Raw genomic sequence first — 22,937 nt, 5'->3', positions numbered from 1 at the left:
TATTTTGTCATATCTTGCCCTGTCCGACGTCTTCCTTCACCCACTTTTCGGTTGTCTGTCCCCCAGGGAGGAGGTCACATATAGTTCTTTGTAATTGGTTCCCTCTTTCCTACCCCCTCTCCCTCTACCCTCCCTGTTTCGCCACTCACACCATCCCAGGTGAATTTTTTATGGGAATAGAAAGCCTCATCTTTTCCCAACAAGTAGCAGGTGGTTTCAAACTTCGGACATTATGGCTAGCAGCCTAACACAGAGCCGACTATGCCACCAGGGCTCCTTGAATGCCCCAGAGATGAAATGGAATCTGTGGAGGGAAAACCTCTCATGATTGTGACCTCTAAACACATGCCCAAATATCTCCCAGATGTTCCTCAAGGGATGGAAACGTCCCTGGTTCAAATCCTCTTAACAACGCTTTAGGGCTACATCAGACCCTATTTAAAACAGCCAACTGCTGTGGATTCTAACACTTCAGCCTTTGGTCCTGCAAAGTACCTCGGAGAGCTAGCCTAACACCACCATTTCATAAGTAAGGAAGGAAACCCCAAGAGATCCTGGGTCCTGGCTCAGTTCCGTGTTTGTGAGACTGGCAGAGCCAGCCTGTTCCCTTGTGTTCAGGGCTCAGGCTCCGCTCCACACCTATTGCGGACTGAATTGTGTCCCAGGAAATAAGTGTTGTAAATCAAACCCCTGTCCTGGTTAAAATCCCACTTGAAGATGGGTTTTCTTTGTTATGTTAATGAGATAGTATTAATACAGGGTCTTAATAGTATTAATACAGAGATTAAAGGAGCAATAGCATTAATACAGAGATTAACACAGAGATTAAAGCACACCCCACATGAAGGTCACCAAGGAGCCAGGAATAGAAGCTTCAGAGACAAGCTGCCCCAGGGCTAACAGAGAGACAGACTTCCTAGGCAACATCAGATCAAGGAAATACATGAGTCTATAAAAGCCACCCACTGGTGTTATTTCTGTGTTGTGGTACTAGATCACAAAAAAACACCCCAAAAAGAAAATGATGATAAAGAATGTGCCCACCCCCGTTTCTGTTAAAGCAAAATTGCCAAGGCCCAGCAGGATAAGACTCTTTAAGAAGTGGATAAAATTCATCCACAATAGTTCTTTGTTCTGGTCATTGTTTCCAAACAAAGTCTCTGAAGTTACTGTCCATCAGCCACTGGGAGTCTGACCCGTGGGTTCTTAAGACCTTGTAGGTAAGCAGAAAGCAAGCCCTTTTTTAAACCTACGAATTATATCTAGTTGCATCATGGACATGAATTGTTCTAGGTGTTCTGAAGGAGCTTTGGGTTAGGGCATCAAGCTACTGACCGCTAGGTGGAAAGTTCAAACCCACCAGCCTCTCCAAGACGGAAAACGAGGCTATCTGCTCCTGCAAAGGTCTATTGTCTCAGACACCCCGTCGTCGAGGGGCCCTGTGAGTCAAAATGAACTCCGCGACAGTGAGTTTGTGGTTGTTGTTGGTTTGCCAGACTTCTTATGTTTAAAACACCCACCTTAACCAATCCGAACAATTGGGAGCATTTAACAAGCCTTTACTACATACTGTGCACACTTTATTCAATTTTCTCATTTACTTCTGAGATAAATGAAGTTATTATTCCCGTTGTACAGATGCGCAAACTTAGGTCCCAGGGCTTTAAAAAAAAAGTGGGGGCGGGGGGCCAACAGAGATTCAAACCCATCTACTTGACCCAGTCGCTGAGCCACAGCACTCTAGGATAGCTTTAAAATAACTCGTGATATGCATTTAGCAACAGTCCAGCAAAGTACAGTGAACCCTCGCCACTTCGCGCTTCGACTTCCGCGGCTTCACTCTATCGCGGTTTTTGCATAACAGCACCCACTGCCTACACTCGCTCCTTCAGAGGAAAAAGACTGTGACCCACCTGTAGAGTACATCCCTTAAGTCATTTCATAGGCTATTGATTACAGTATTTGTAAGAACTATGTATAATAATACTGTATGTGAAATATGTAATACTGTAAACTAGATGCCATAAATAATATAATAAATAATAAATGATAATTGTAACGTCCAAAATATTTTACTGTATTTTCCCTTTTTCGTTTAATTGGGTAATACGAGTGTAATGGTGACTAACGGGTGTTTTTTCATGTCCTCTATGCTCTAACTACGAAAATATTTGATTTACAAATAAGGAATCCTACTTCGCGGAATTTCATTTATCATGGTAGGGTCTAGAACCGATTAACCGCGATAAACGAGGGTTCACTGTATAGATCACACACCAAAAAAGGAGCTATATGTTAATTATCCGTAAATTCAAAGCTGCTACACTGGGCATCCTGTGGTGTCTACCTGAATCGCCTGGGTCCTCACTTCCACTTCCCCTGCAGAGCAGTCCCCTCCTCCCACTCTCTGGGGGGTGAAGCTCACACAAAGCAGTCTCATCTTCGTGACACTCACCACTGGGAAATTACGAATATGCACGTATTGCTGAAGTCCTTATTTACGGTGGCATAGTGGTTACACGTTGATCTTCTACCTGCAAGGTCAGCAGTTCGAAACCACCAGCTGCACCACAGGAGAAAGGTGGGGCTTTCTACTCCGGTAAAGAGTTAGCCTCTCAGAATCTCACAAAGGCAGTTCTACCCTGTTCTGTAGAATCATTCATTAGGACTCGGCATCAACTCAAGGCAGTGAAATTGATCCCATGTAATGTCCACCCTTTTTTCCCATTGCCAATTAAAACTTCCAAAGGCCATTCTCGCCTTCAGTTCATATGCATTTCTCAGAAGTGCTAGGCAAAAAACCTCTACACATCACTGGTAGTGACCCTGTGGCTGAACATTGTGGACAGAGCGACGTCCCCTACCACCACCACCTTTCTTCATTACCCACCTCACACTCCTTCCCCACAGAAATGCTGCTGGTGGAATAGTCCCCAGGGGTCCCAGCCTCACAATACTTTCATAATTAAGACTGGTAAACTTCGATCACTCGAGCCTATGCCTCCTCATCTTCTCTTCGGCTCCTAACAACATTCCCCAACCCCCAATGCTAAGAAACAGGGCCTCTATAGTGAATTCATGAAAGCTATCATTTGGCATTTCAGCCCAGGTCTCCCAAGTGCCACACACAATACCGCTAGGTTAGGTGGGGTTGTCTAGAGAAACAACTCCAGGGGCACGCGTCTCTGTCCAAGAAAACTTCCTAGCAAGCAGCACCTTTACATCAAGAAGAAGCCCCAAACCAAACCAACTCAAGTCCAGAGGTCCAATGCTAACCCGGCCCTCTTCGGACTGTGGACCCGATGACTCAGAAAGGTGATCATGGAATGCAGGAAGATTGCAGGCCAGCGGGTGCAGGGGTGGATGTGGATCCAAGTACATGGGCACCTGGGTGGGGTACCCTGACAGCTCTCAGGATTGGGCGGCCCATATGGGGCCACCCTTGAAGGAGGCAGAGTCCCAGTGAACTCCCAGGGAGGAAGGCGAAGGGGCAGAGTTTAGAAAGGCAGTTCCCCAAAGGCCACACCCCTGAGCGGGTGTCATCAAGCTACCACTTGATTGACATGTTTGACTCCACCCCTAGCCAGAAGTGTCACTCACTGTCAGGGAGTTAATTCCGACTCCCGGGACCTTAGAGGGCAAGACAGAACTGCCCCTGTGGCTTCTGGAGACGAACTCTTACAAGGAATAGAAAGCCTCATCTTTCTCCCATGGAGCTGCCTGGTGGTTTCCAACTGCTGACCGTGTGGGTTAGCAGGTCAGCCCAATGTGTAACCACTCCCCCACCCGGGCTCCTCGGCCAAGAATGTCTAGTTGACATAAAATCAGGCAACTGTCACAGCCGGGAGCCCTTCCTCATTCCCACTGCTTCAGTTCTTAATCAGATTCCAGGACTGGAGAGATCAGGACTCAGCCCTCTGCCTAACGCACACCAGGCTTAGACACGGGCAGGGTGAGTGATGGGCACCTCATGAGACAAGAGGAAAACCCAAAAGTAACAATCAAAAATGTCCCTTCCAGTGACGCCACCCCATGACACTGCTCAGGGCCTCCACCGGCACCCCCAGCCCGTTCCCCACATTCTAAGGCTCTCTCGGCATCCACAGCATTCTCCTGAAGCTGAGCCAGAAAACAGAATAACGAAACAATACGGAATGCTTAGGACAGTCTAACCCAGCCTGGCCACCCGGAAGCCTTCTTGTCTGAGAAGAAAGTCCCAGACACGTGGGGACTTGTATGTCTCGTCTAAGACCAAGAATGTCCTGCACATTCTCTCTCTCTCTCTCTCTCTCTCATTTTTGGATGGGTATCATTCTTTTTTTAATCCAGAAAAATGGCTTAATAATCATTTTATTACTGAGGGGCCTAGCTCACTTATGAACTACTGTTGCTTCCCTGCCTTTTTTGGAGGGTGACATCATATTCTGATGTCTTTTTTCCCCCTAAATTTTCATTTGTTTTTCTTGAGAATATACACAGCGAAACGGACACCAATTTCACAGTTTCTACGTGGCTATTTAGCGGCATTGGAATGTATATTTCAGTTGTACAAGCATGCTCACCCAGCCTTTCCAAGTTGTTCCTCGCCGTGCACATACATTCACTGCCCCTAAGGTTCCTACCTAATCTCTCCATCGTCCATCTGACCTCCTATGAATAGCTCTTTTAAGAACATCATGCTCGCTCACGGCATTGTCTTTACTAGTTACAATAAACAATTGATCCGGATGTTCAGTAATGGTTATGGTACATCATCTGATTCCAGTCATGGCAAAGGAGATGCAGTTATACACACAGCCCATGTCTGCTATTTCTGACTCTCTTTATTCCCCTGTTGCTTCAGGTGAATAGAGGCCAACTGTTAGGCTTTGAGTGGCCTCATGCAAGCTTACAAAACTCTAGGTACTGCACAATTACTAGGAAGTAGAACAGAGCACTAAACACATGATTAGGTCAAGGAATGGGGGTGTCCAATGAAACCACAACCTTAAACCTCCAAACCAAGGAATCAAATCCCATGAGGTGTTCAGTTGAACATAAGTAGCTTCAGCAGCTCATTTTGTGCTCGCTGCAAACATATCACACAACTTTTGACTCTTCAATGGTTACAGTGTGCAACTTATTAACAGTGGTTACAATAATTTCTATACAAACCTACTTTTTAAAAAATCATTTTATTGGGGGATCATACAACAATTATCACAATCCATACATACATCAATTGTGTAAAGCACATTTATACATTCATTGTCCTCATCATTCTCAAACATTTGCTCTCCACTTAAGCCCCTGGAATCAGCTCCTCATTTCCCCCCTCCCAGCTCCCCCCTCCCTCATGAACCTTTGATAATTTATAAATTATTATTTTGTCATATCTTACACAGTCTGACGTCGCCATCCATCCACTTTTCTGTCCATCCATCCCCCAGGGAGGAGGTTATATGTAGATCCCTGTAATCGGTTCCCCCTTTCCAACCCACCCTTCCTCCCTCCTCCCAGCATAGCCACTCACACCACTGATCTTGAAGGGATCATCTGTCCTGGATTCCCTGTGTTTCCAGTTCCAACTGTACCAGTGTACATCCTCTGACAACCCTACTTTTAATCTATGCAAATTTTCCACCAGCACTAAGTGCCCCCCTGCCCCACCTCCTTCCCACTCCTTGTAACCATTAATAAACTTTGGTCTCGATATATTTGCCTTTACTTTTTTCCCCCCATTTCTTTTATGTTTGCCTTTTCTTGTCTTGTGATACCTAAGGTCAGACAATACCTGCCCTAATTGTGATTGACTTATTTTGCTCAGCATAATGACCATCAAGGAGATAGACTGGGACAGTGGGTTCAAACATACGACAGTGGTGAGGATGGCACAGGGCCAGGCGGTGTCTCAGTCCGTGGTAGAGTCCCTGAGTCGAAACCGACCCAGCAGCACCTAACAGCAGGTCTCTGCTCTATCCAAACAGCAGGATGAGAAGCCTGGCGGCCTAGTGGGTTGGACTGTGTGTGAACCACAAAGTCACCAGTTGGAAATCACCTGTCACTCAACCGGAGAAAGATGAGACTCTACTCCCACAACCATTCACAGTCTGAGAAACACAATTTGAGCCTGTCCTAGAGAGTCCCTATGAGTCAGCATTGACTTTATGGTAGCGGAGTTTTGCTACATGCTAGCACAGCATCATGTAGAGTTATCTATCTTGACTTTCACGCACTGAACAATCATAGCATAGCACTATAGCATCAAGACATCATTTTTCTTACTGGCTGAGTAGTATTCCACCGTACATAGGTACCACATTCCGCCCCCGCCCCATTCATCTGGTGATGGGCACTTAATTTGTTTCTGCATTTTGGTTATTGTGAATGGTGCTGCAATGAATGTTGGTGTACAAGGCTTCGCTTTCATGGCTCTTCGGTCTATATATAGGAGTGGAATTGCTGGATCACATGGTAGTTCTAATTTTAGTTTGTTGTGGAACTGACAGTTTTCCAGGATGCATATACAATTTTGCATTCCCACCAGCAGTGGATGAAGACTCCGATTTTACTATATCCTCATCAATACTTTTGACTTTTACTTATTTTTAATCTTAGCCATCCTAAAAGGAATACCATAACATCTCATTGTGGTTTTGATTTGCATTTCTCTGACAGCTAGTGATACTGAGCATCATCTCATGTATTTGGTGGAGACCAGTTTGGGTTTTTTAAATTTTTGTTTTATTATTCTGTGTACTTATTTTTATAATAGTTTTATTGACATATCTTACCCAATCCAATATATCCATTCACGTACAATTCTGTTGTTCAATCCCATCGAGTGGTGTTATAATACAATCAACAATGCTATCAATGCCCCATTCTCCTCCATTCCCCACCTCCACCTCTCTCTTCCCATACTCTCAAGGAACTGTTACTCCTGTTACTGTTTTCATTATCTATCTTGACTTTCATGTACCGAAAAATCTTAAATATACCAATGAACGTATGCAAATCTAACATGATTAATGAGGTAAAACAAATAAAAACCTTAGTAGTAAGGAGAGGAAACATTAAAGAACTAGAGGTTATTTGTGTGGCTCATCAGTGTCATACAGGACGCTGGCTTTATCATCCTTTCTCTGTGGCTTTCTGAGAGGCACTGTCCAATTACCTTGCAGGTGAGTTTTGAGTCTCCATTGCATCCATGCCCCTTCCAGTTGACTGCATGTCTTTAAACTTCTGATACCTCTTCCTGTGGACTCCTCATGACCACACAGGCTGGTGTACTTCTGCCACGGGGCTTTATTGCTTCCCTGCTAGATGGCCGTTTGTTAAATTACAAGCCTTTAAGACCCCATGCACTATAGTTTTGATAGCCAGGCACCATCAGCTTTCTTTACCACATTTGCTTATGCACTCATGGTGACCTTCTGGAATGTCTTCTTTGGTTAAATGTCTGTTCAAGTCCTGTGTCTAATTTATGGTTGACTTATTGGGTCTTTTTGTTGTCAAGTTGTTGAAGTTGTGTGTTTTTTGTTTTGTTTTTTCAAGTTGTTGAAGTTTTATACACTTTCTGGTTCTTACATTCTTGTCGAATATGTTTCCAAAGATATTCTCCCAGCTGGTAACTTTTCACATGTTTAGTCAAGTCTTTTGATGAACAAAAATATTTAATTTTTATAAGGTACTATTTATTTATTTACTCTGCCTTTTGCTATTTGTGCTTTTGTAATTCTATGATAATCCACTCTTGAAAGCTAGGTTGACAGCACTGCCCCCTGCTTATTCTTCTAAGAATGTCATGGTTTTGGTTTGCGCCTTTAGGTCTTTATCCATTTTGAAATTGTTTTTGTGTATGGTGTGAGACCTCGATCCTATTTCATTTTTCTGCAATTAGAAATTCAGTTTTCCCAGCACCATTTACAGGAGAAGTACCTTTTCCTTATGGAATGAACTTGGCACTCTTGTCAAAAACCAATTGACCATAGATGAGTAAATTTACTTCTGGACTCTCAATTCTATTTCATTGCTTTATGTACCTATTGCTATACCAGTGCCACTTCGTTTTAATTACTGTAGCTCTACAGTATGTTTTAAAAATAGAAAGAAAAGGTCTTTCTACTTTATTCTCTTTCAGCATTAACTCTTGCCTTTCCATAGCAAGTTGAGGATTTTTTTTTCTGTTTTTGTAAATAAAGACTGTTGGAATTTCTAGTGGAATTGCAAAGAATCTATATATTGCTTTGGGTAGTATTAACATCTTAACAATATTAAGAATTCTACTCCATGAACATTGACCCCATTTCCATTTATTTATGTCTTCTTTAATCTCTTTTGCATTGTTTGCTTTATAGTTTTCATTAATTAAATCACTCACATCCTGGTTAAATTTACTCCTAGTATTTTATTCTCTTTGATGTAATTGGAATTGTTTCCCTGATTTCTCGTTCAGGTTTCACATTGCTGGTATAGGGAAAGTCAACTGATAGTTGTTTGTTGATCTCAGACCCAGTAACTTTGCTAAATTTCTCATTTAGTTTTAGAAGTTTTCTTGTGAACCCCCTTGGAATTTTCTATATATAGGATTATATCATTCACAGAAAGATATATTTTTTAAATAATCTGTTATTGAATTTTTGATGAATTGTTCCACAGTGTGTTAGGCAGGGTTCTCTAGAGAAATGAGACCAGGACACTTATGATTTTAGATAGATAGATAGATAGATTTTATACAGCGAGAAGAAGTCTATCAGCCAATTATTCCTCACAGCAATACAGAAGGTTCAGTTCAACTCACTTCTGTGGAACAGTTAATATATTGGAAGTCTTTCAACTCACGTGGGCTTCTGGGTCCAAGGTCAAGGAAGCAGACAGCAGAGTCCTCCCTGGGGCAAGGCAGGCAGAGTCTACCCACAGGCAGCAAGCAGCAGGGTGGGTCAGCAACAGTCAGTAGCTCGGGAGCTTAGTGAAGCAGGCCCCGGATGGGATATCGAATGCAAGCATTGCAAGGCGACAGAATTCACCAGCTTCCAGCTCAAGTGATGTACGATGTATGCACCAGCAGTGTGGCGAAGCAAGTCTCGAAGGAGCCTCAGGCTCAAGCGACAGGATCCATGGGCTGGCCTGGCCCACAGGTGGCGTAGCTCACAGGTTGAGGCAGAGAACAGCTACAGCTGGATTGTAGCAATTTCTTTTTAGGCATCCACAGGGATGATCATGTGGTTCTTTTTCTGACTGATTTTCTAATGTTAGCCCATCCTGCATTTCTGAAATAAATCTGCTTGTTCGTGGTGTCTGGCTCCTTGAATATGCTGTGAGTTCGGCTTGCTGGTATTTTGGTGAAAACTTGGAGTCTATATTCAAAGTGATATTGACGGGCAGTTTTCTCTTCTCGGGATTATATTTGCTCCATAGAATGAATTCAGGAGCATGCCTTCCTTTAGATAGAGAACTTTTTGAAACAGCATTGAGGTCAATTCTTCCCTAAATGTTTGGTACTGAAGTCTTCTGGTTCAGGACTTGTTGGGAAGTTTTGGAACACCAGTTCGCTCAATCTCTTCCCTTGTTCTGAGTCTGCTAAGATATGCTGTTCCCTCTAAGGTCAGTTTAGTTATATTCTGTGTTTCTAAGAACCTGTCTACTTCATCTACGTTATCCAGTATGGTAATATAGTTGTTCATATTCTGTCATAGTTATCTTTATTTTTACCAGATCAGTTGTAATATTCCCTCTTTTATTTTTTATTTTGATGACAATAACATTCTTGAGGTCCTATCTATTAGATGATATTCAAAGATAATGGTACTTCGTTCAAATCTCGCTTTCCAGGATGAAGACCGTACAGCTAATCAGCGTGTTTTCTCCCTATTCATTTAATGAACAGTTACTATTAAAAATTAGCATGAGTTTATTTTTTTAAAATCCAAACAGACTAAAGGTAAGAGTAGAAATTTCCTCTTAACTCCAATTCCCAAGAGAAGCTATTGGTCCCCTCATCTTCCAGGCATTTTTGAGCATATACACACGTATATTTTCAAAAAGAGTTTATGCCTAGGCCATTCATTCTAGAAATAGAAGACAACCCATCCAGCCCAACGATGTGCACTTGTAGACATCATTGTCCATGATACTCTTCTTCCTCAGTGAGACCAACCTTCTTAGGTTATAGCCGTATACCTACCACTCCTTCTCAGAGTACCAGGGAAACGGCAACATTTTTCGTTTATTTTTTATTAGATTGGGTTCTTCAGAGAAATGAAACCAGTGACACTAGTACGTGTTGCATAGAGAAAGATATTTACATCAAGAAATGGCTCACACCATTGTAGAAATTGGTAAGCCCAGTCTGGTTCAAGTCAAACTGCTCCTAACCCTTATAAGCTGATGAACAGGAGGCAATAGGAGATCGGAAAATCAGACCATGATGATGAAGCAGAGACACCAGGGGGGTACAGGCTGGTGTATGTGAAGGTCCAAAGTCGGCCGATTGAATCCATCAACAGTAGTCTGACTGCTCCTGGATCAGCAGACAATGCAACAGGAGATAGAGGAACCAGACACAAGATCCAGTTCAGGCAGAAGGCGAAGGGCCAAAGAGGATTCTACACTCTGTGGTCTCTCCCTCTTATACAAAAGCCTTATGACATCAAAGACGTGTCATCAGGCTGCGACTTGATTGGCAGGTTTGACTCCACCGCTAGCTAGGTTTGTCTCCTTGACAGAAGCCTAACCATCACAATTTCTTGGTGCAACTTTTTCCTGGATGCACCTAAACTATTTAAGAATGCTTGCATTTGATCCACATTCTTAGAATCTTTACCCAATTCTACTTTGTCACAGATCATGGTGTCCTAAAGAAAAATATGCAGGTTATATGTTCTGGGAATGTTTCTCACATTGGTGAGGTTGGCTCTCCTCTAGTCCTTCAGATTATTCTAGCAATCCTCACTCGATTTCTTTTGGGGGCAAGAAAATTCTGAACAAGTTAAAAAAACAAAAAATTTGCTGTTGAGTCCCACCTGAATTATGGAGTCCCTCTGAGCATGAAGGTAGACTTGTTCTCTGTAGGATTTTCAATGGCTTTGAACTTTTGAAAGTTGATCACCAGGTCACAACAATACAAAGATAATGGCCACTTCATCCTTACCACATGCAGATGCAATACTTGTAACTTGTAACACACTCCCACTTGCCTGATGTTCCCTGCTCTTCTTCCCATTTATTCTTGTTGCCGTTAGGTGCCCTTCAGTTGGCTCCAACTCTGTACAGCAGAAGGAGGCCCTGCTCAGTCTTAATTGTGTCTGCTGGCGTCCACCGTTACAGGTGATGTGTCAATCCCTCTCTTGAGTCTCTTCACCTGTGATAGTTAGGTTTTTGTGTCAACCTGGGTCCCCTAGGACCATGTGGGTGGAGTTCGGCCTTTCAATCAGGCCACAGTTTAATTGGAGGGTGACTGAGATCAATGGCTCTCCAAGACCGGCCTCTTCCTCTTTCTCCCCGGAGGTGGGCCACACACTCACTCACTCTGCCTTCACCTTCCTGCTGTTGAGTCACTCGGAGAGCTGCCAGAGCCACGCTAAGGCCTGCATGAGCCCTAACACTGCCATTGGATCCACAAGACTGCACCCACCGGCCTGTGATCTTCCTGCATCATTACAAGTGGCTTCGTGAGCCTAAAGAGGGATTTCTGGACTAGTACCAGACTCATGGACTTGATTTAGACTGGGCTGGGCAGTTTTCATGATATCCCATTACTCCTTGATATAAAGCTCCTTCTTATACATGTATGAGGGTCAATGAATTTGTGTCTGGTCAATCTGGCCTAACACATCATCCTCAATTCTAAAGAGCATTCTGGCTGTACATCTTCCAGAACAGCTGGGTTTGCTCTTCCAGCAGTCCATTGTACTTTCATTATGCTTCTCCAGCACCACCACTCAAATGCATCAATCCCTCTTCTGTCTTCCTTCTTCATTCCCCAGTATTCACACGCATAGGAGGCCCTTGGAAATACCATGACTTGGGCCAGGTGCACACTCTAGTCCTCAAAGAGCAAAATCTTTGCTTTTTAACCCTTTAAAGAGGTCGGTGCAGCAGATTCGTTCCATCTAAAGCAGCATTCGATTTCTTGACTGCTGCTTCCAGAGTGCTGGTCATGGATCCAAATAAAATGAAGCCCTTGACAATGTCAATCTTGTCCCGAATTATCTTGATGTCGTCTTCTCATTGAGGGGCCACAAGCCACCCAATTGCTCGGGGCAAAAACTGTGAAACCACCTGTGATAATTAAGGTTTATTGTGCCAACCTGGCTGATGAACACATGTGGGATTCATAGAAAGGTAGTTTAACTGAAGAGCGGAGAGATAAATGGCTCAGCGAGCCTCGCCTTTCTTGTCCCTTGTTCTCTGATGGTCGGACCAGGGTGCAGCTGCCTTAGCTAGTTCTCTGCCTCAGCTGACAAGGCTCACTTCTTGCAAGACATCCCCAAGGAGAAGCCACATGGATCTACCCCAAATGCAGCCCTGGGTGCTGGAGCAGCAGTGTGGAAACCCCTGCCAACACTGAGATGCTCACACGTTCACTGATTTAGCTTTCCTCCTGCAGTCGGCGTCGTTGTGTGTGTTTTGTGAGTTTGAGGAGGACTTTGTAGATCAGTGTCGGACATATGGGCTAATGTTGGACTTATGGGCTTGGACAGCACTGGGTTGGGATGCTTTCTTATTGTACACTCACCCTTTATATAAAACTCTCTTATGCATATATGTTTCTGTGGATTTGTTTTCTCTAGTCTACCCACCACCCTTAATAATTATTCTCAAAATTATCACAAAGTCAGCCGTTCCCCTGCTGTCACCCTGTCCAAGCATCATCCCCTCTTGTTGTGACAATTACTATGATTTATTAATGGGTCTTCCTGCCTCCACTTTTGTCAACGATGGTCCACTAACAATGGCAATCATAACACTATTTAGGTGATGTCACCCTGTGCCAAAATTCAGCAAAGGTTCCCATAGCATTGAGGATAAACCCCAACACCTTTATGAGCCCTGTGTGCTGGCTCCACCTGCCTCTCCTTTCTCCTCCCTCACAACTCTCTCTGTGCTCACATTCAGCCACTCAGGTTTCCTTGCAATGCTTCACAGATGCCCACTACACGTCTGTCTCAGGGCCTTTGCACATGCCATTCTCTCTGCCTGCATTGCTTTCACTCAAAATATAACCAGTACTCATCCCCTCACATTGCAGCTCCACACGTATCACTCCCTAATATTTTTTTATTGACTTGTGTTTGTGGAATTGTAACTCCCCTGACTTCAGAAGCTCTGAAGTTTATTTACTGCTATAGCCCAGTGCTTAGAGAAACCCCTATAAACATACCGAGGACCACGAAGAGGGTGCAGAGTTGAGCCGCATCATACACAGGGTCACCAAGCATTTAGGACAAGCCAGCTGGCTAGTCGTAACAGATAAGTGCAGAGGTACACAGTATATGTTCAAAATGCTTTTACTGGATGAATTAATAACCATAGGGCCATAACACAAGGACACAGAAATGTTCCTTTCCTGCAATTCCAGGCGTCCAGCGTGGAGTTGTGTTTATGTGTGTGTAGGCACATCAAACTGGTACCGATGGATTCAAATCAATGTTCTAACAGGAAACTAAAGAAGATCTTTGAACCCAACCACATTCCCCGAATTATTTCCAAAATGTTTAAAAGGAGATGTTTTACTTTGGAACCCTTTATGCCATATAAATTCTTCCCCAGGCGCATGCAAAGTCCTTCTGTGGTCAGGGAGTTCGTGGACACTGTCAGCTCGTAACCAGTCTGTGGATACTGAACGCTCATTCCTAGGCTGAGCTCAAGCACTGCTGTTTTCCTTCACATGAGCACCACATATCAGGCACTGCTGTTGCCAGTCAGTGCAAAGAATTGGTAGCACGAGCTTACCTGTCATTCCGAAAGATCTTTGGTAGATACCTCCTGGGGAACCACATGGCCAGAGCGCACATCAAAACCCAGAGAATAGCTAGTTCGTCAAGCATCTGGCCCAGGAAGCTGAGGGTTGCATGGAAGTAGACAGATCCAATTCCTAGAATGAATGACAAACCAATCAACAAGGTCACAGCGGAAGAAGAGGTTCACACATTCAATACAGTGCTTAAGGACAGCCCTGCTAGCCTGACCACCAGATCTCTCTCTCTCTCTCTCTCTCTCTCTCTCTGAAAATAGAAACTGAAGGAAGAAACTCACACCGCCCAAGCACACAGACTCCAAGACTAGAAAGATGCTTTCAAGTAGGGCCCAAATACCAGAACTTCAATGAAACACGCTGGCTCCATTCACAGTCCTCACGAAAGTAAGCAGTCAGTCCATAAAAAGACAACATTCTCCTGCGCTTAGGAATTCCCAACCAGGAGGAAATGGAAATCACACACGGGGTTCACAGGACATCGAAGGACCAAACCTCTAGGATGTGTTTATTTCCGTCCATGAGAAACAACAGGGGCACCAGGGTCCAATCGTTTCGCATGGCTTTCTCAGAAAAGCATACTGGCTCAACACCAGGCGCTACTGCAGACAGGGATGCTCAAATGCGACCAAGGGATTAGCCACAGCCGCACTGGGCAGCCAGGCCCCTTCCAACACTGTCTTTCTTCTGCCCGCAAGCAAGTCCAAGAACAACAAAATGTTGCCAGGGCGCCGGAGGAACTTTGGTCTAGAGGAATATCAACATTCAAAGGCGACAGGAAGTGTGTGCAATTCCATTTCCTCCCTCCCAGCCCAGGCTCACACGCCGGCTCACTTACCCACGACGACCAAAAGCGTCCAGATCAAGTAGATGCCGCTGTTGAAGCAGGTGGCGTACTGCCGAAACAAGCACATGCAGATCGGCGGCAAAACGAAAAACAAGAAGTTGCTGATCTGGAGGGGGGGAGGGGGAGGGGGGACAAATGCAAAATGAAAAGATGCAGATTAAGTGAAAATCCAGGCCAAAGGAAAGCAGCTTCTCTCAGGTGTGTCCTCTGCACACGGGCACAGAGAGAGCCCTACACCTTTCTTAGACACGTACACCTGCTTCGAGAGAGCAGACTCCTCACCACGGAAAGCCCCTTCTCTCTACCATGGAGGTATGCGCGCCTGGAAGGAGTGAGGCGGGGGAAATGGGCTCAGCCCCTTGAGCTTTCCATGAGCAGCCGAGCACTTAACAGTTGTGCTATCAGGCTTATTCTTTGATCATAGAAGCAGCTAAAAGAAAAACCAAAAAACCCCTGCAGTCTGTGAAGGCTGCCCCACGTTCCTTCGGAAGGAAAGGGAGCCAAGTCCTCTTCGCCGGCACAGACTAAATGGGCCGCAGCCTAAGTCGTCTGCACACATGGTGTTCATGGTAGAGCTGGTACTGCCTAATGTGAGCATCAATAGCTTCAGGCAGGAGCAGGACGGCCAGTCCTGTTCCCTCCCCAGCGCTGTTTCTCCAGCAGGGCTACTCTTTCTCCTGATCTGCACGGAGGCGACGGCTCCTAATTGCCCCCCTGGCTGTCCGCGCTCAGGTTTGCCGCCTTCATCAAAGCTGGGTTTTAGGGTAAAAAACAAAGTTTCTGGCCGGCTTTCTAATGAGGTAGCTTCATTCTTCAGTTTCGAGGACGGGCCAACGCCTCTGTTCTGACTGTGGAATGGGGGCTGCTGATACAGAAAGCGAATAGAACTGAGGTGTGTGGAGACCCAGAGCCGAATCAAAGAGTGAGGCCATAACTCACTAATTAATTAGTTAGTTAATTAATTAAAGGGTGAGGTTCATGAATCAGAATCAACTAAAAATAACTGTTTGTTGTTGTTGTTGGGGAGTGATGTTTATCTATCTATCTATCTATCTATCTATCTATATATATCCATAGAAAACACACATAAAGCAACATTGTTCTTCTTCCACTTCTCTTTGTCATTCAACAGGCCCTGCACCCTTTTAAACCCCTGCGGATACAGACGTACCTCACGTGACACGGTTGCAGGTGGCAGTATAGTATGCCACGCCACCCCACCCCACCCCCGTGGAAGGATGGCTAATTTATAGTCCCACCCACCATGCCAATGAATAAGGCGCAGCTTGCTTGTTGCCCCAAGTACATCTCCCTTGCCTCGAGTCCTCCCAATCTCCCTTGCTGTGGCCAAGTGCAATGATCTACTGCCAACCTGCTCCACACATGCCCCTCGTGGTTTCTATGACCACCAGCAGTCTATACACTAAGCACTTTTAACACATTTACACACCATTTGCAGAAGCATAAAGTAGTTTATTACACCTGCAGTGCAATTATGCTACACTCCAAACCTTCTTTTTAAATGCACATGTCAGAGAACTTGATTTGAAAGTGCCAGTTTAGCCTCAAAACCCCCCACAAAAACACACTGTCATTGAGTCAATTCTCACTCATAGCGAGCACCTGTGTTTCTGAGACTAACTCTTTGTGAGAGTAGAAAGCTTTGTCTTTCTCCTGAAGACCAGCTTGATGGTTTCGAACTGCTACCCTTGCAGTGTCTAGCAACCCGATGTGTGACCACTCTGCCAGCATGGCTCTAGGCCAGCCTGTACTCTCAAATAACATAGAAACTGCACTCTTGCATCTGCACACCCCCAGCCTCCGGACCTCCATTACCCCTTCGAGTGACACCAATATATGAAAAGGAAAAGATCACGTCAGAGAGCACCAGCACTCGAGACAAAAAAAGGGAACGAACTTTGAGAGAAAGGAAAGCCACCAAGCTGTGGTGAAGAGAGACCCTGGGCCCTGTCTCTGCAGAGAAGTGAAACTTGCCCTCAGATTGTGTGGGTCACTAAAGATGAACATGGGCCCAGCCCGCGGATCATTTTTAAAACCTATTATTCAAGCATCCTTTGGAGAATTGGCCTGTTTCTTGGCTGATGAACAGATTTTTTATTATTATTAAAAGGAAACCACAGTTTAAAAAAAGAAGAAAAAGGAAACCACAATTTTAAAATTCATTAAAATGATTTCCTTAGACAGTTCCTCATTCGATGAATCCCTAAGTAATTTGCTCCCACATCATCTCCTGAGCAGATTGCAGGCTCATCCTCATGCATCTGATCTCACAGCCTCCCAGACAGATGGTGAGACGCACTGACAAAGCCACAGACGGACTGCGGTTGCGAACCACCTTCCTCTTTCTCCCACTGAGCAGTTAGTGGGTTTGAACTGTCGACCATTCAGTCAGCAGTGAAAAAATACACACACATCCATACACATGTAAATAGATATACACACATATCATATGCATGAGCATAATATATATATACACATGCATATGTGTGTATAAAAGACATAAATCTGTATATACTCATATAGTGTGTATGCATACACATGCAATAATTGTTTACAAACACACAAAATAAATGTATAATAGAGAGGGAATTACAATCTACAGAGAGTGGAATGTGGACATTAGTATATAAAAAGAGATCTTTCATTCACTTGAGGAAGGGGGGGCGGGAGGGTAACAGGCCAAACGTATGTTTTGCTTCAAGATTGGTTTTTTTAGCACCAGTTGACTTCCTTCCAGTCCCGTGTCACTGCCCAGCAGTCGCCATAGGCCAAGTCCAGTGGTTAAAAACGCAGGGTCCACACTCACGAGGTCTCCTCTGCATGAACTAATGAATTGTCACTGCTAACTAGCTGGCTAACTAACCCACTGCTGGTGAGCGATGTCAGCTCATAGTAGTCATACTGGACATAATTGAGTAGCTTTAGGGTTTCTCAGTTTGTGGGCGCAGACAGCTTCTTCTTTCTCCCAAGAAACCACTCACTGGCCTTTTGGTTCGCAGCCTGACACTTAACCTACTGAGCCACAGGGGCCCCTTTCCTTAAGGTGACCTTTACACTCAAGAGAAGAAACATGAATCAACAAAGTTCCCTGTAGAAAAACAGTACAACATGTGCACAGGCAAAAATACTGTCAAGGGACACGCAGAGTTCTTGGAAGAGATATGTGACTTGGCTGAAGCAAACAAGAATGACATGATTTGAGGCACCAGAGGTGGACGGCGGGGCTCAAAAGCAAACTGCTCTCTGGACCCAGACATTGTGGGAGGGTCACTGAGCACATGCTCTCTGGTAGATACCTCCTTGTCTCAGCCATTGCTCATCTAGGGCTACCACTAACAGGAGTGCTGCCAGATGCGGTGGGAGGGGGCTCATTGCAACATCGTTCAGAAAGGCAAAGTGAAGACGATCAAAACCAATGGAAATGGATGCCCTAAAGGCCCATCAGTCAAGAAATGACTGAGCACAGAAATGATGCTCCATCCCTTCAATGGGAAACTGTACAGACATGATAAAGCATAAGCAAGCACTCTAGGCACTGGTATGGAAATAACCTCCCAGATACACTAAGTGGAAAAAGAGCAGTGTGCACATGGTTTTGTAAAGTAGAATCCAAATTGGATTAAAAACCAGAACAAGATGTATGTGATATGTATGCATATGACTCATGGCAACCCCCCCCCCCCCAAGGAACAGGCCCATGATCAGTTGGGGGTTGAGCTGTTCAGATCCATAGGGTTCCTTCCCAACTGGCCAGTGTTTGAAAGTGGATCCACAGGTCTTCTCCAAGTTCATTTCAGTCTAGAACAGCGGTTCCCAACCTTCCTCAGGCTGTGACCCTTTCACAGTTCCTCATGTGGTGGGGACCCCCAGCCATAACATGATTTTCATTGCTACTTCATAACTGTCATTTGCTACTGTTATGAATCGTCTGATATGCAGGATCCATTTTCATTGTTACAAATTGAACATCATTAAAGCATAGTGATGAATCACAAAAACAATATGTTATTATATATTGTGAAATATGTATCTCTAATGACAAATAAATGAAGTTATGTCTTGAAGCATGGTGTAGCATGGGTAACAGTCTTCACACTGGGTATTAGTATGTGGGTGTAGCTGCATGTGGGTGGAGACAGATAGAGAAGCGGTGTCTTGGTTCCTAAGACCATCGGAAATATGTGTTTCCCGATGGTCTTAGGCAACCCCTGTGAGAGGGTCGTTCGACCCCCCCAAAGGGGTCTCGACCCACAGGTTGAGAACCACTGGTCTAGACGCACCATTGACCTCTGCTTAGCATCAGAGTAGCAACAAGAAAGCCTCCACTGGCAGAAGCAGTCAAATAAATGCACGGCCGGGAATCCAACCTAGAGCTCCACCTCCCACCCCTCACCCCCCACCCCCACCCCCACCCCCAGAAGGCAAGATGTGGACTGCTGAGCCACCATGGCCTCCGCATCCCGGGGAAGCCGCAGTGATTTTAAGTTCCGGTCTTGGAAACTCACAGAGGGCAGTTCCACCCGGTTCTGAAGAGCTGCTGTGAGTTGTCCTGTGGTGGGTGGTGACTGGAGGAGCCCTGGTGGCACTGTCAGGTAAGCCTGGGGCTGCTGACCACAGGATCTGTGGTTCAGTCGGTTTCTGTCCTGATTTACAGAGCCTCTGAGAAATGCTCGGGAGGGTCAGCGGGAGTGGAAATCAACTGGATGCGGCAGGGGGGTTGGTTTCTTTGGGGCTGGAGGCAGTGCAGTGGAGTGGCTAAGTGTCCAGCTGTGGACCAAGAGGTTCAGCAGCTGACCAACCCAGCAGTCACTCTCTGAGAGTTGGCTTCCGTCAAGCTCTACAGCCTCGTTAGCCCAACAAACAAAAACCTCAAACTCACTGCCACGCGGTCGATGCCAACTCACAGTGGCACCCTCTGGGTCTCTGGGACTGTAACTGCACACAGGAATAGAAAGCCCGGTCTTTCTCCCACGAGCTGCTGGTGGTTTCGAACTGTGCACCATGCAGATCGCAACCCAACACGCCACCAGGGCTCCTTAGAGGGGGCTCAACTCCAGGAGAGGGAGATAAATGACTGGGCAGCCGCAGCAGGTCTTAGTAACTGAAATTGTAGTAGCCACGTGACATCCCTAAGCCTCATTAAGAAGGTTCTACATACCCTTTGCAGTTTTTTTTTTTCCTCCAGATTTAACATCTTCAGTTCTTTCCTGTTTTCCTCAAATTTGATCATGATGACTGGCTTCTTACAAAGTGGATAATTAGGGTGCCTCCTCAGGAGGATTTACTGACCAGTCTGTTCCCAGCAGCAGTGCCCTGCCTTCCTCCCCGCAGCAGTGAGATAAGCACAGACTGTTTTGAGATAAGCATCAGAAGAGAACTAGGGTGCTGGGAACAGACCTGGAGGACATTTTTCTTTTGTGAAACTCTCTGGCCCTACATTCAGCCATGTTAGCTGAGCACCTATTTCTCTGAGACCCTTCGACGCTCTGCTTGGTCGCAGCAAAGTTGGCTGCGGCAGAAACCAAAGTTTCTGCCGATGACGAGGGTAAGTGAGGTTTGTCAGACTGATCACTGCAGCTGGGGATTAGCCATTCATTTCTAAAGCAGACCTTGGCTCACACCACACAGCAGTTCCTGTGGGAAAAGCTAAAAGTTAAGAGAAAGCAAACTCTCTCCTCATGGGAGACAGAGATGGCTTTCTACTCCCTTAAAGGGTTACAGTCTTGGAATCCCATGGGGCAGTTCTCGCTCTTAGAAGGCTGCTATAAGTTGAACTTGACTCCATGGCAGCCTCGCGGTAGCCTCACACCAACCTTTTTTGCCCACGTGACCAGGCCTGACTTTCTCTGCAGGTCTCAGACTCCTTCTGGGGGTGGTGAGAGTCTGTCACCAATCTGTCCCCCTTTCTTAACTGATGAAATCAAAACCAGGCCCACCAGCTCATGGAACAATTCCATGTGTCTCAGAGTAGAATTGCCCCCTATCATTTTCTTGGCCGTAATCTTTACAGAAGTAGAACACCGGGTTTTTCCTCCTTGGTTCCACTGGGTGAGTTTCAATTGCCAAACTTTAAATTAGTACATATTGGTGGTGGTGTAGCAATCAAGTAGATTCCAACTCATGATGTCACCATGTGTTACAAAATAAAACACACTGCCACTGAGTCCATTCGACTCAGTGTGCCTATAGGACAGATTAGAACTGCCCTGTGGGCTTCCAAGGCTGTTTGATCTTTATGGGAGCACACCGCCTCATCTTTCTCCTAAGGAGCGGCTTGGTGGTTTTGAACAACTGACCTTGCAGAAAGCAGCCCAACACATAGCCCACGGTGACACCCGGGCTCTTTGTAAACCTATTCACAACACCCAAGGTTCAACGCTGGTGAGATCCTCAGCAGTTGCTTGAATTCTCCACTTAGAGAAAGAGAAACTGAGGTATGGCTGGTGTTTCTTCTTGCTTAAAAGATCCAGGGCGCACCTGTCTGTACCTGAGTATCTTCTACAAGACATTGTACAATAGGTGAGGCCGCCTACGCTAACTACACCCCACAGAGAGCCAGGGTTCTGTGAGGAACTAACCTGGTCATAAAGAGGCAGGAGGGACAGAGGAGGAGGGGCGGGGCGGGGAGGGGGCGGGGGAGGGGGGGGCAGCATGAACTTCAGCACTGGAGGGCGGGGTAGAGGGTAGAGGGGGGCCGGGCAGTCAAGATCTCTGGATTTCTAGCCTGCCTGCTATCCCTTGCCCCTGCCCAGTCTGTCCATCTTTTGAGTGGCAGCTCCCGGCTAGAGCTAAGATCGTCTCAGACAACAAACGCCTCCCCCAGGCCGCGTAGTCCTCTCCGGCAAATCCAACGGAGAAAGCTTAAATAACAGCCTCCCATTCACAGTGACTCTCCGACCAGAGGAGTTCCTGTTTGCAGTGTTAGGGTAGGGAAGAGATCATTGCCGAAATGAGCGCGCAAAGTTTTGCATTCGCACCGGAACGCTGACCCAGGAGCCAGCGGGAAAAAAGGAGCATTTCCTCTCGCACAAAGTCTAAAAACAGTCAGGATTCTGCCCTGGCCGCGTAGCAGCTGTCCATTCCAGGCACCAAAACAGGTCCCGAGAGTACGCGCGCCCAGGACTAGTCCCTAACTTCCTTCCCCCGGCCCAGACTCCAGGACTGCGGGGAAAACATTGGCCTGGGGCTAGGGGGAGGGGAGGTGGGCGTGGGGGCTGGAGCAAGGCCGCCGGGGAAAGGCAAGAAAACACAAACAGAGGCGTGATGAACTGGATTCGGCTCGGAAACAACTCCGAAGCCCACAAGCCAGCAGCAGGACTGGCGCACTCGGCCGGCCAGCCGGGTAGAAGGGCCCGGCACGAGCGGAGCGGCCCCCGAACCTGCCGCGGGTCCGCCCCTGTCCCGGGGCGCGGTGAGCAGGTGTCCAGGGCACAAGCGCACAATGCGACCCAAGTGCGTCACGACCCACCGATCCTAGGGGAGACGGGGAGTTGTCCTGGCGGGTTCGCCGCCTCCACCCCTTTCCCCAACTGCCCAGACTCGGGGAACCGGCTGGCCGGACCCCGGACTCAAGGAGGCGTGGCGACCAAACAAGACAATAGGGCCTTAGGAAGGAAATGACAGGAGGAGGATGAGCCCAGATGTCCGGGATCGGCACCGAAGCGGGCAGATGGGGGGCGGAGGGGAGCGCGGAGAGCGGGCGGGGATCGGCTCGGGACCCCGGAGAGAGAACACCCCCCCTCGCCCCCTACCCGCCACTCCCCCACCCCCCACGTCGCCAGGAGCAGTGCGGGGACAGTCCCTCCCGCCGGCACCGCGCACCGTGTTGTAGAACTCGGCGATGGCAGGCACGATAGTGTAGTTGTCCTCGCACCAGTCCACCTCTGAGCTGCCCGCCCGCAGCTGGTCCCACCAGTGCGGCGGGCCCATGGCCGCTCTCGGGCATCTGGGACGGAGTCCTGCTGCCAGAAGGAGCCCCGACCACCGCTGGAAGACTACGGCGCCGAGGTGGCTTTATGCGGCGCGGGCCGGCCTCCGGATGTACGCCTCCCCAGCCGGCCGCCAGCGCTCGGCTCCTCCTGGGGGCCGGCTCCTCCGCGGACCCGCCCCCGG

The 22,937-nt window shown here is 46.6% G+C and overlaps 1 protein-coding gene across 1 annotated transcript in view; it reads right to left on the bottom strand.

Annotated features, from left to right (window-relative positions):
- ACER2 (alkaline ceramidase 2) overlaps window positions 1-22,793 on the bottom strand; it is a 31,621-nt gene extending 8,828 nt beyond the window's left edge. Inside the window, exons 1-3 of the mRNA XM_004706552.2 lie at window positions 22,647-22,793; window positions 14,796-14,910; window positions 13,936-14,077 (exon numbers count right to left, since the gene is read on the bottom strand). Of these exons, the coding sequence (XP_004706609.1) occupies window positions 13,936-14,077; window positions 14,796-14,910; window positions 22,647-22,754 (365 nt within the window). The 5' untranslated portion in view covers window positions 22,755-22,793. The remainder of the gene's footprint in view (window positions 1-13,935; window positions 14,078-14,795; window positions 14,911-22,646) is intronic.
- Between the last annotated feature and the right edge of the window lie 144 nt (window positions 22,794-22,937).

This window comes from Echinops telfairi, unplaced genomic scaffold, assembly GCF_000313985.2.
Source record: "Echinops telfairi isolate 266 unplaced genomic scaffold, ASM31398v2 ScPeMD7_25;HRSCAF=90, whole genome shotgun sequence".
Lineage (NCBI taxonomy): Eukaryota > Metazoa > Chordata > Mammalia > Afrosoricida > Tenrecidae > Echinops > Echinops telfairi.
The sequence above is the reverse complement of the archived record's forward strand: the minus strand, read 5'-3'. Positions and strand labels throughout refer to the sequence as shown.